Raw genomic sequence first — 12360 nt, 5'->3', positions numbered from 1 at the left:
GTAACATCTTCACTGAAGCAGGCCTTCAGTGTAACTAAGCCCTCAGTCTAATGCAATGAACTTTCCATCAGGAAATAGGAGATATGGGATTTAAACGCTGAGATCAAAACTATAGCGTCTTAACCTGGGGTCACAACCACTTTGTACTTCCCATATATCTCAATGGGAGGAGGGTTGCAACTAGATCCCAGTTAGATGGGAGGAGAATGTGAGAGTAGATCCCGGTATGGAAAAAATTGAGAGCCACCCATCTAAAGGATCCAATGCTGCTCCAATCAACATTCGTCTGAGTGAATGGTAAAGGAAAAGTACAGTAGCTGGCAAGAAGACAGATACATGACAGATCATCCCTGTTTACAATGCAAAGGTGTTTGGCATTAAATGGAAAGATAATTGAAACCAATATTTAAAAATGAACCAAGACTGACTTAGGGATAAATTCTTCTCTCTTGGTTCATTTAATTTTGGAGGCTGAGAAACTTTCCCATGATGTTTGCTGACATCACATCCTCCCAAAAAGCACTATGTCCTATCAAGCCAGACCAGCAAATTCATCTTTGCTCTGCTGCGCCTTTCTTGAGACCAGTCAGCACAAGGAGATAATGGCCAGATATTTTTCTTTGCTGTTTTTTCTCAGTCTGAACTTGTGTGAGTACAGAATCGCTATTTAGTGTAATCTCTTTAAGAGGGGTAATTAATAATGGGAGTTTAGGATGGTCTCTCCAGAGTCATCTGGATGGAGGAGTCAAAACGAACGGGCAAGGAGTCAAAACAAAGGTTAAAAAGCAAACAAACCGGCCAGATTAATTTTTAGTTTTGTGTTTTACTTTGTTTCTGTGAGCGAATAGAGAAAATGGCCCAGAGCCTGAGCTCAGTCATGCTGGTGCAGCCAGTGGAGTTACTCCAGATTTACTCCAGCATGACTGAGAGCAGAGTCTGGCCCAAAGATTTTTTTGAGTTCCAGCACAGTTAAAACTAATGCATCATTTTAAAAAACTTGGTATATGTCAGTGTAACCTGAGCTTTCACCCAGATGGCTTCTCTGCATCAGATGATCTACTGAACTAGGGCAGCCGGTGTAAGGACTCGGGCGATCGCTGAGCACGCTGTAGAACTGAATCCTGGCAGTCGCTGAAATGGATTACCCGAGTCTGCCTGAGAGCGTGTTAATCCCTTAGCCCTGTGCATGTTCTTGGTTCACTGCTCTGGGTGTCTGCATGGCACTAATCAGCGAGGATGGAGCTCTGAGTGAGGTCTGAGACCCCAGTAAGGGGAATACGGCTTGGGATGGTGCTGAGGACGCTCTCTGTGGATGGGTGTGACTGTGCTGATAACTGTGCTGGGTGAATTTCTCTCCCTCAGGCTGCTGCAGATCCCAGGACCAGGGAAGCAAAATGAGTGTGAAGCTCCGCAGCGGCGGCAGCCCCCTAACCCTGAAAGCCCCGGTGGAGCTGGAGTGTGTGATCTCAGGCCCTGGGCTGTCCGACAGCGGCGTCTCCTGGATGCGCCAGCACAGGCAGTCTGCCCCCCAGTTCATCTTGTTCGTTACCTCCCTCGGCCGGGTGGCACAGACGGAGAATGGAAAACCACCCGAACGCTTTGACGCAAGAAGAGAAACCAAAAACTACAGACTGACCGTGAAGTCCTTCCAGGAGCAGGACCAGGGCAATTATTACTGCATCATCAACCAAAACCAGAGGCTGCACTTCAGCTCCGGGATCCCACTCCATCTGCCAGGTCAGCACCAACCTCACCCCATTTCAGCCCCCTCTGCCTGGGCTGGAGCCCCAGCATTCCCCCTCCCTCCCAGCCCAGCATCATCCTTATCATCCTCATCACCCCTCAGACCTGGCCCTTTCTTCCTGTGTGCCCAGGTGGGCAGGTGTCAGGGGTCCCTGTAAAGAGCCTTCTGCCCAGGATGCCCCTCTCAATGTTTCGCTTTCCCTAAATGTCTCAGCCACATGGACTCTTGGCATCTGCCTCACCCTCCTTCTCCGTCACTCCCCTTCACCTCCACTCACTGCCCATAACTTCCAGCAGTTGGGTGTCCTGAGCATGGTGTAGGTTTCCCTGTAGGGTCCTAATGATCCCCCTCTTTCAGGAGACTGGAGACAATGGGATAGATGCCTGCTCACTTTCCCCTCCCCATTCCCAGTCGTGGCTCAGCATGGATAATGCCGTAGGAATGATGCTTAAAACACTGGCGTCCCCTTCTACCCAACAAACCCCATCACTGACCCCCCCCCCCCCTTGTACCTAACAAACCGCATGTGACCCGGGTCCCAGTGGGGAGCCAGCTGTGATCACTCAATTCGGGTGAACTGCAAAGAATGGGGCAGACAATCCTCATAAAGCTGTTGGATATGCCAATACTTAGATTTACCAAGACAGCATAAAACAGCTTCTTTATTACCTTACTGGCTACTCAGAAGTCCAAACAACACAGTTCCCTTAAACTGATCCAGCCTCAGGTCTCCATCCAGGTACCCACATCAAATATGATGATTTCTGAAAATCTTATTTCATCATATAAAAGAAAAGGGTCTACCAATCCCAAAGGATCAGACACATTACCTCCCAGGTTGATGAATGTTTCAGATCTTACCCAAATATATGCTGCAGCCAATTCTTATTAACTAAACTAAAAGTTTATTAAAAAACAAAAGAGAGCAAGTATGGTTAAAATATCAATATACAGACAGACATGAGTTCAATTTATTTAGGTGCAGATTCATAGCAGAGATGGGGAGCTTTGTGGTTGCAAAGAGTTCCTTTAGAATTCAGTTCATAGGTCATAGTCCAATGTCCAAATCTTATACAGTATTCAGGGTGCACCAGCATAACTGGGACCTCAGTCTTGCGACTCAAACTTCCCCTGATGAAGTCTAAGCAGATCAGAGAGGACAGATTCAGGCCTCAAGGATCTTTTATACAATTTCATGTCTTTTGACAAGTTGGAGTTCCTCAGGGAACAAAAGGTAATTAGGATGACTTTGAAGAAAGTCCATCACCTGTATTTAGCTATGCGAATTAACATAATGCCATTTGCTTGTTCCTCCACCATCCACAGTACATTTCAAAGAGAGATGAATACTGAGATATCATGTGTTTACAATTCATTTACATGATAGGATGTTCTTTTGACCTCTGAATTATCAGAATACAGTATAGACAGGGACTGTTGATTACATTGTCCACCCTATTCATACATATGTAAATACACAAAAACACAAACATTATCCCCCCACATGTCTTCTGTGGGTTATTTATTTTGCAGGATGTTTAACCCTTTCTAGCCATACATCACACCGCATCACTCACACCCCCTGCTACCCAACAAACCCCATCACTCACACCCCTTCTACCCAACAAACCCAATCACTGACACCCCCTTCTACCCAACAAACCCCATCACTCACACCCCTTCTACCCAACAAACCCCATCTCTGACACCCCCTTCTATCCAACAAACACCATCACTCACACCCTTCTATCCAGCAAACCCCATCTCTGACACCCCCTTCTATCCAACAAACACCATCACTGACACCCCTTCTATCCAACAAACCCCATCTCTGACACTCCCTTCTATCCAACAAACCCCATCTCTGACACTCCCTTCTATCCAACAAACACCATCACTGATACCTCCTTCTACCCAACAAACCCTAACCAACCCCTAAACATTAAGAAAATCTTTTAAACAATCAAACCCCAAGCCTTACCCAAGCAGAGTTTTGACCCCAAAACGGGATAAGTGCCAGAGACTCCGTAACGTCCACTAGGGGCTTTGCTATTGCTACTGATTTTATGAGGACTGGAAGATACCCAGATATAATGATGATGGGCAGCAGGATAAAACCAGAATAGATAGATAGATAGATAGATAGATAGATAGATAGATAGATAGATAGATAGATAGATAGATAGATGAGTTTGGAGTCTGTTCCAGGACTGGGATTTCCCCAGGAGATCCCTACAGAGTAGCCTTGGCTGGGGAAGGAGATGCTGTCCACATGGGCTATGGGTACGTGGGAGCACGGCCTCTATTGGCTCTATTGAGGGAGTGAGTCCTGGAGGGAGGGACAGAGGAAGGCAGCGAGAGGAGATGAAGGGACAGAGATTGACTTCACTACCTGTTGTTTCCATTCTTGTTTCCAGCACCCCCCACCACAGCCCCCACTACGAAGGCGACCACCCCCCAGCCCAGCACCGCCACCGACAGCAAGGAACCCTGCCAACACTCCCCGAACACAGGTACCGGCTTTGGCCCATCCCCACAGCTTTGGGAGAGCCAGAGCCCCCAGCGGCGGGGCTGGCTGTGATTGCACACGCCCTGGCTGCTCGCTCTGCACGCAGCATTGGCTCCCGGACTCGCGCTGGCTTTCCCGGGCTGGACAGATCCCAAACCCGGGTTTGCCGGCCACGTGTTTTCCCTGCGGAGGGAAACCTGGCGGCTCATTAAACCAGCCCTGCAGATAAATTCAGCGGCTCACATATGAGCACCAGCCCCGTCCTCCCCGCTGGGATCGCTGCTTATTAGCAGAAATGGCTCCCCACACTATTGGCCAGCACGGGTCGTCTCTGTCTCCACAGCACGTGGTGCACCCTGCACCTGTCCCTCCCCTGCATCGAGTGCATCCTGCACCCCCACCCACCGCCTGATCCCTCCTCTTGGAGCGGAGCCGGGGGCGGAGGATCGCTGAAGCTCCTGGTTTAGTTTTATTTTTTACGCTATTTTGTTTCTGCAGCGAAAGCCCCAAAGAAGGGGCTGAGTTTATCCTGTGACTTTTACATCTGGGTCCCCTTAACCAGCGCCTGCCTGCTCCTCCTCATTGCCCTGCTGGCCACCATCACAGTGTGTCAAAGTAAGTGACTCCCCTCCATCCGGCTGAGCCAGATACTCCCAGGCCAGAGAGCAGCGTTTAAATTTAAAAATTGTCAGTGATGGTGACTCCACCATGACCCTTGATAAATTGTTCCAATCGTCAATTACTTGCACTGTTACAATGTACAGTAGGCCTTATTTCCAGACTGACTTTGTTTAGCTTTTTACTGAAAAAGTCCTCCTTCTTTTTCAGGTTCAGGTCTCAGTTACCTCGTATAAATTTGGTTGTGCTCTTCTGGCAATCCATGCCGCTTGCCTATTGTAGAAATAACCACGGCAAACAAATGTTCACCGGCTTTCCAGATTGGTATCGATAGCAAACACTAACGTACAGTCAATGCTCCAGTTTTGAGTTTTAGTCCTGAATACAAACCGAAGGCTCAATCCTGCAGCCATTAATCATATGAGTGGCTCTTATACCTGGGAGCAATTTCATTGACCTCAATAGGACTATGTGTTGGATAAGGACTACTTGCCTTGCTTAAGGGTTGCCCAAAAGAAAACTAAAAGAGACAGTGGCCGGACCAAACCTACAGCAAATATAAACTCAACTCTAGCATGCAGAGGACGATTTGGGGGGGGTGGGAGGCAGAATGCTGGTAATGTGTTGCTGCAGCGTCTTTTTTACTGAACGATGACTCGCTTGCTAATTCTTTCAACTTCATCTTCTTTTCTTTTAAAAGAAACCAGAAGACGAAGATGCAAATGTAAAAGGTTGGTAAACTTCCATTTGGGGCATTTTCTCTTTAGTTCAGTGGCTTCTTGCGCAGCATGTTATAAAGTAAATTGATACCACAAGCCAAAAAGTCCCACGCATCGGCCCCCTCACATGCACACAATATTACTTCTGAGGGCTTGTGTGTGTCGTTAAGTCCGGAAAATCAGCCTTAAGGTTCTTGCTTTAACCCTTTCCCCTTTGTTATTATTATAGACCATTTAAATACACTAGCACCCAATATAGGGTAGGTGCTGTACAGACGCACAGGAAGACAGTTCATGCCTCAAAGAGTTTGCAGGCTGCAGACTTTGTGGATATGAATTACAGTAGGCCCTTTCATTAGAGGATCACCCAATGTACCTACCAAATGTTACATGTCTCCGTCATGTCTACATGGATAATAGGGAAAAGTATAGTTTGTTTTTCCAGCAGGCGTGCTGTCACATTGGCCCGTGTTATCTAAGGGCTGCAAGGTGCTGAGCCCTCTGGGCCGGACCCCAAAAAATATTTTAGCACATGCATGATCCTATTGAAGACAGTGGGACTACACACATGCTTAAAGCTGAGCTGTACTTAAATCCTTTTCTGGATCAACTGAGGCAGGCAGGTTTAAGTAGTTTTAAATGACTTCCCGAAGGTCTACAGAAGATTTTTTAAACTGGGGCAAGTCACACTTGTGTGAACCTCATTTTACACTGTCCCAGTGAGTGCACACTAGGGATTTGCACTGGTGGAACTACATTGGTGCACAAATCCATACAATAGACAAGCCGTAAGTGTCAGGGTTCGGATTAGCATTTAGACGATCTGGACTTAATGAATGCTCAGGGTGATATTTTCAAACCTCCAGAGCCTTTTCTTTGGCAAATCCAATGCCTGCAGACGAAGCTAAACTCACATTCCCCCTTCAGGACCCACATATGTCAGATTTTAAATTTCAGAACAAGCTATTTTTGAGTTACCTACATGAATAAATTCATCAGAGAAAAATTTACACCAGAAAAATATTAAATATTTAAATAAAATGTTTTTAATATCTCCCTAAGACAGAATGGTTACCAGATTGTTAAAAGGTTTTAAAAATGAACTCCTAGGCTGAGATCAAGCATTAGAAATTGCTGCCCAAAGAGTAATGTTTTGTGAAAGGGTTTTAGAATGAAAATGCTTCTGATCTTTAAATATAACACAGCGATCACAGTGTTGGGACCACATCATAGCAGCTTAACACAGGAACCTAAAAAATATATATGCCTCTATTATCTCACTCTATTTCCAGTATGAGCTATGTATTGCCTTGCAAAGTGCCATTCTAATTCACTGCGGAGTGTGTGTTACAGGCCCCCTCTGTGCTGATCTACAGACAATGGAAGTTGTTATGGTCAAGAGCTGAGCGTATAACAGATTTTTTTCAGTTTGTGGGTTGAATTGGGGGGGGGGAAATGGTTTAGTTAGAACCAAAACTGAATTTTTGCTATTTTTCCTTGCCAAATGAAAAATTTTTGTTTCAGGTCAAATGAAACGTTTTGTTCAACCCAAAACGAGGGGTTTTTTTGGCTCAGTTTTGGATTGTTTTGGGGTGCCTTTTACCCTTTCTTTTTCTAAAAATTAAATTTCAAAATAAAATACCCTTTTGAAACCAAAACTCCATATTTTTCATTTTGAAATGGCTGAACCGATACACTTCAACATTTTTGAAAATAAAATTCCCATTATTTTCGGCCAAAACTACCCACTAACTTTGACCCTAATTCGCAAATAGTTTTGGTGACCTGAAAAATGCATTTTGTGGTGAAAAAAGTATTCACTTAGCTCTATTACAGCCCCCAGCTAGAAAGGGTTGATACCCCAGTTCAAACCCTGGTGTGTTGGCCAAGAGGTCATCATGCCACGACATATCTTTTTGTTCTGTGTTTGTGCAGCACCCAGCACAATGGGGCCTGGGTCCATGACTGGGGCTCCTAGGTGCTACTGTAATAACAAATAAAAATATTGCCTGTTTGCCTACCCAAAACTCCCATTGAAATTCCTATGCTATGTTAGTATGGGAAAAACCTAACAGCAGAACTATGGAGTGTAGAACCAATACCGTGAGATTCCAAGTGCCTCAGGAAACAGATTTTCTGTGCAAGTCAGAAAAATTATATTTTAATTACTTACATTTCCATTATTTTAAAACTTTCCCCCCAAGAAACCTAGCAAAGCAATTATGCCTTAGTGTGTCAAGTTCATCTATTGATATGTCATTTGTGCACAAAATGAAATCTTGGGAAAATGGGAACAAGTATGTATATTATTCCAGACTCCATTCAAAAACAGCTGAATGGGTTGCACTCAAACTTCCCCAGAAATTCACCTGAGGGCTGACCAAAGATTGGAAAGTTTCAGGCCAGAAAGAACATCTTGGAGAATGTTAGAGCTAGGAGCTGTTAAAGGGGAAGTACCAGTTTTCTTTTTGCAGTGTGAGGCATTTAAACCTTACACTTTACCGTAGTGAATAGAATGAATATCACACATATTGACGGGAAATGAGAATTAAAGGCCCAATCCTGAAAACCTTTATTCACAGGAGTAGCCCTTGTTCTGGTGAGCAGTTCACTGATTTCCATAACAGCTCTTCAGAAGTCAGTGGTACGACTCAGGGTATGTCTAAACTACCCGCCGGATCGGCGGGCAGCAATCAATCCAGGGGGGGCGATTTATCGCGTCTAGTGTAGATGCGATAAATCGACCCTCAAGCACTCTCCTGTCAACTCCTGTACTCCACCAACCTGAGGTTGCATAACTTAGATCAATCCCTCCCCTTCCCCCTCAGTGTGGACCAGGGCTAATATGATAAAGGACTGCTTCTCAACAGGATCTGGCCCCAGGACTGACACAGGCAACTTCAGGGTTTATTTTTTCCACCGCAAATGAATTTTCAGTGAAAATATGCTCTGTACACTGAGCTAGATCTTCAGCTGCTGTAAACAAGCGTGCATCCAAAGGCCCTGGAGAGGCGCAGATTTACACGGTTTGAGGATCTGGCCTGCTAGACTTTCCTTTTAGCTGAACCTGATGCAACAGATTACGATAGAAGAAGGTGATTCCAGACATTACACTGACAATCCTGGGCCTGATCCTGTGTGTACTGAGCCCTTCCTGCAAGGTGACAAGTGCCTAAAATGAATGGAGGTGGTGGGTGCTAAGCAAGAGGCTGGACCCGTGATCCTTTGCTCAAACAAGCAGTCCCAGTGCTTTCGGAGCTACAACTCACATGACTGAGAAGGGTTAGCAGGATCAGGCCCGAGATGCTCACCACTTGTCAGCATTTGGCCGTTAGTAGACTTGGAGAGCACAACAAGAGGGAAATAGGAGCAGGCTTATTATTTGCTGCCAGCTTTCATCATAAAGTAAAGTATGATGGTGATTATTTATTTGTACTATTGTAGCATCTAAGCGCCCCAGTCACGGACCAGGACCTCTTTGTGCTAGGTGCTACACAAACATAGAACATAAAGCCCCAAGGAGCTCACAGTCTAGGTATTAGACAGGAGACGACGGATGGATACAGACGTACAGGGGAGTAGATTCATAGATTCATGATTATAGGACTGGAAGGGACCTCGAGACCGCATGGCAGGACCAAATACTGTCTACAGTACAAGGAACCAATGAGACGATATTGGTCAGCATAACAGGCAATGGTCTCAGAGCACCAGCAGCCTAACCGTTGTCAAGTTTTTTGTAGGCATCACAGCCAGAAAGAGTTTGAAGGAGGGATTTGAAGGAGGATAAAATGTATTAGTTATGCAGATGTTTATGGGGAATTTCTCCCAAGCATGAGGGGCAGCATGGGAGAAAGCACAAAGTGCTTGTTTGAAAATTTAACAAGTGAGAGATGGAGTCTGATTTCATGGCCTATCGGAGGCAGTAGTTGATAGGTTGTGAGGGGCCTTGAAAGTAAAGCCAAGTCTTTAGTCTTAGAAGGATTCAATTTTTAATCAGTAAATGTCAGTAAACACTGATTTCACCGCACACACACAAACCGACAAAAATATATTTCCATCGATAATTGAAATTTACAAATAGGCAAAGTAAGAAAAATGCTGTTTAAGAACTTATTAGTCAACATTCTCTTATTTATTCTTGTGAATTAGGCTTATTGCAAATGGACTAGCAAATGAATAGTAAAAACAGGTATGACTGCTTGATTTAAGGCTATTTACTTTGTATATTTTGACATGTGATGTTGACAATTTGTGTTTTAATGGTTTATAAAGCTCTAACTTTAAAGCTTTGAATTTCAACGTCTAAGGTCATGAAATAATTGTCCATCCCCCATAATTTCCCACAATTGTGAACATTTTAATCGATAAAAATAGAAAAAAGTCTTAAAACCCATAAATTGTGCAACTGTAAATGTAGAAATTGATGAAAATCTAAAAAATTGCTTTAAAATAGACATTGACATTATCTTTCAAAATTATACAAAAAATAAAAATCAAATTCTGCCAAGCCTACTTATGTTTGATACAAGATTTCTCTACAAAGTACACATTTCGATCTGTGGTTCTTAAACATTTACATATTTTCTTAAGATCAGAAGCATCCCAGGGACCACATGCCCTTTCCCCCTCCAAGTCCAGAAGCCACATCTGCCTTGCAGAAACCAGGAATCTTAGCTACGTGAACAAGTAATAGCAGGACAGTATAGCAAATAAACTCACTCTGACATGGTTGGTACTGACAGCTTAGTTACTTCCCTCCTTTTTTCTTGTGTCTATTTCCTGTTCTCTGCGCAGAACCTTATAGTACATTCTACTGGATTTCCCCCAGTTGCCTGCAGCCCCCACTGCCCTAATCAATCCAGGTCACTTTGCATTATAGTTCTCTTCCCTGAGTGCTTGTAACTCCTGCAGGTCTGGCACAGCAGACAAATTTGATCATGGTTGTACTTCTTCCAAAAAAGCCACAAGATAATTCTTGCCATTTTATCAAAAGTCTCATAATATTTAATGTTAAGGTGCTAACTCCAGGAGTCATGTGATTATGTAAGAGTCTCGGCTTTCATTAAAAAAAAGACATTTCTAGCCCACATGATTTCAGAGAAATCCCTGAAAACATAACCTGAGTGTATCCCAAAGGCTCAGAAACCAGAGGCAAATAAAAGAATCCAAAATGCATTATTATTATTATTTTAAATCTCATGCTTTTAAAGGCAGTCTCATGATTACTGGGGCCCTGACTCAGGATTTTTGATGTTTGGGATTGGCAATACCGTCTCACAAAGAACAATACGAAGCAGCTGTACAGGATCCAGATTGGGGACTGTTTTGTTGATCAAAAAGCCTTTGTAAGGTCCTGAAAGAGTTATGGAGCGGGCTACAGCAAGCAGAAGGTGTCACTAGTTGATGATTGGCAGGTGCTTTGCCAGTGTGAAGTGTACCCAGAAGTACTCCATGGCCTACAGCTTGAGAACCATTGGTTTAGATGAAGGCCAGATGAGCTGATCAATGCTGGTGGATCTTGCTTTTTTACAGAACTCATTTTCTTGTTCACTTCACATCCAAATAAATTGTAAACATTGCCTTTTCCTCTCTCTTTAGGCCTATGAATGGAACCAATGGAAAACCCACCATGTCAAACAGATACGTGTAACGTGACTGAGCCATTTGCATTTGGATCTCCAAGCGGGAGCTGTCACTGCATAAACAAACCCTACGTCCATTTCCATTACTGATTCTCACCCTCACTTTATTTTTTAAAACGTTCTTGTACTTTCTATTCTGTTAATTTTTAAAAGGCAATTTCTTCCAAAAGAACGTATAGGTAATGCTGGACACCAGCCACATCCTACATCAATTGTATTGCCTGGATTTTAAAATGTAGCTCCCTCCAAAATTTTCTTGGTTGAATCTTTCAAGCTGGTTTCCAAGTCATTAAAAAGAAAAATATGCCAAATGACATAGTCCATAACTCTAACAAAGCCCCCACTTACTGAAGTCTGTGGCGCAAATCCTGAGATTTTCATTGTCCTTACTCAGATATATACCAATTGACTTCAACAGCTAAGTAAAGACCTCAACATTCAGTCTGTTGGGAATTTTGCCTGAATAAAAACCAAATAAAGACTGCCAAATTAGGCCTGCCACGACAAAGTGTGTGATCCTGCAGCAACTGAAGTCAGTGGTAAAGCTCTCATTCACTTCAGTGATGCAGGACTGGGGCCTTCGTGAAGACATTTTTATTTGTGATGCTGTCTACAATGGGGAAAGGAGATCAAAGGTATTTAATCTAATGAGTATCCCAATCCGAGCTAACTGGTAGTGGGGCATTAGCACAGGCTAATTTTAATTTTTTAATTTTAAAATGGGGCAAAAAGCCAGACAAGTTTGAACAATCACAGAGTTTAGTATCTACAACTGGCTGAAATCAATGAAACTGTAAAACTTTTAGAAGACATGAGGCAGGGTTGAAAGGGCAAATGCTAAAAAGGGCTGTTATTCTTTTATGGTCCCTAAGACTAAAGATTGCAGGCTCCAGCATTCTGCCCTTACTCAGGTAGACGCTCACTGACTTCAGTGGGAGATTTGAATGATCAAGGTATGCAGGATTCATCCTATTTCTAGGTACCCACAGGTAAGTGGCAAAAGAGTAAATCTAACCCCACTCTCCCTTCCGCAAACCAGTGTTTTAAGCACAGAATGAAAGATCTTCGTTTTTTCAATTATGTAGTTGATGTAAATATTTTCTTGCTATCATTGCCATAAAGTTT

General features: G+C 43.7%; 1 protein-coding gene across 1 annotated transcript in view; it reads left to right on the top strand.

Moving 5' to 3' along the window:
• The first annotated feature begins 463 nt into the window (after positions 1–463).
• CD8A (CD8 subunit alpha) overlaps positions 464–12360 on the top strand; it is a 37958-nt gene continuing 26061 nt past the window's right edge. Inside the window, exons 1-3 of the mRNA XM_065597244.1 lie at positions 464–648; positions 1363–1737; positions 4162–4257. Of these exons, the coding sequence (XP_065453316.1) occupies positions 525–648; positions 1363–1737; positions 4162–4257 (595 nt within the window). The 5' untranslated portion in view covers positions 464–524. The remainder of the gene's footprint in view (positions 649–1362; positions 1738–4161; positions 4258–12360) is intronic.

This window comes from Chrysemys picta, chromosome 5 (genome assembly GCF_011386835.1).
Source record: "Chrysemys picta bellii isolate R12L10 chromosome 5, ASM1138683v2, whole genome shotgun sequence".
Classification (NCBI taxonomy): Eukaryota; Metazoa; Chordata; order Testudines; family Emydidae; genus Chrysemys; species Chrysemys picta.
The sequence above is the reverse complement of the archived record's forward strand: the minus strand, read 5'-3'. Positions and strand labels throughout refer to the sequence as shown.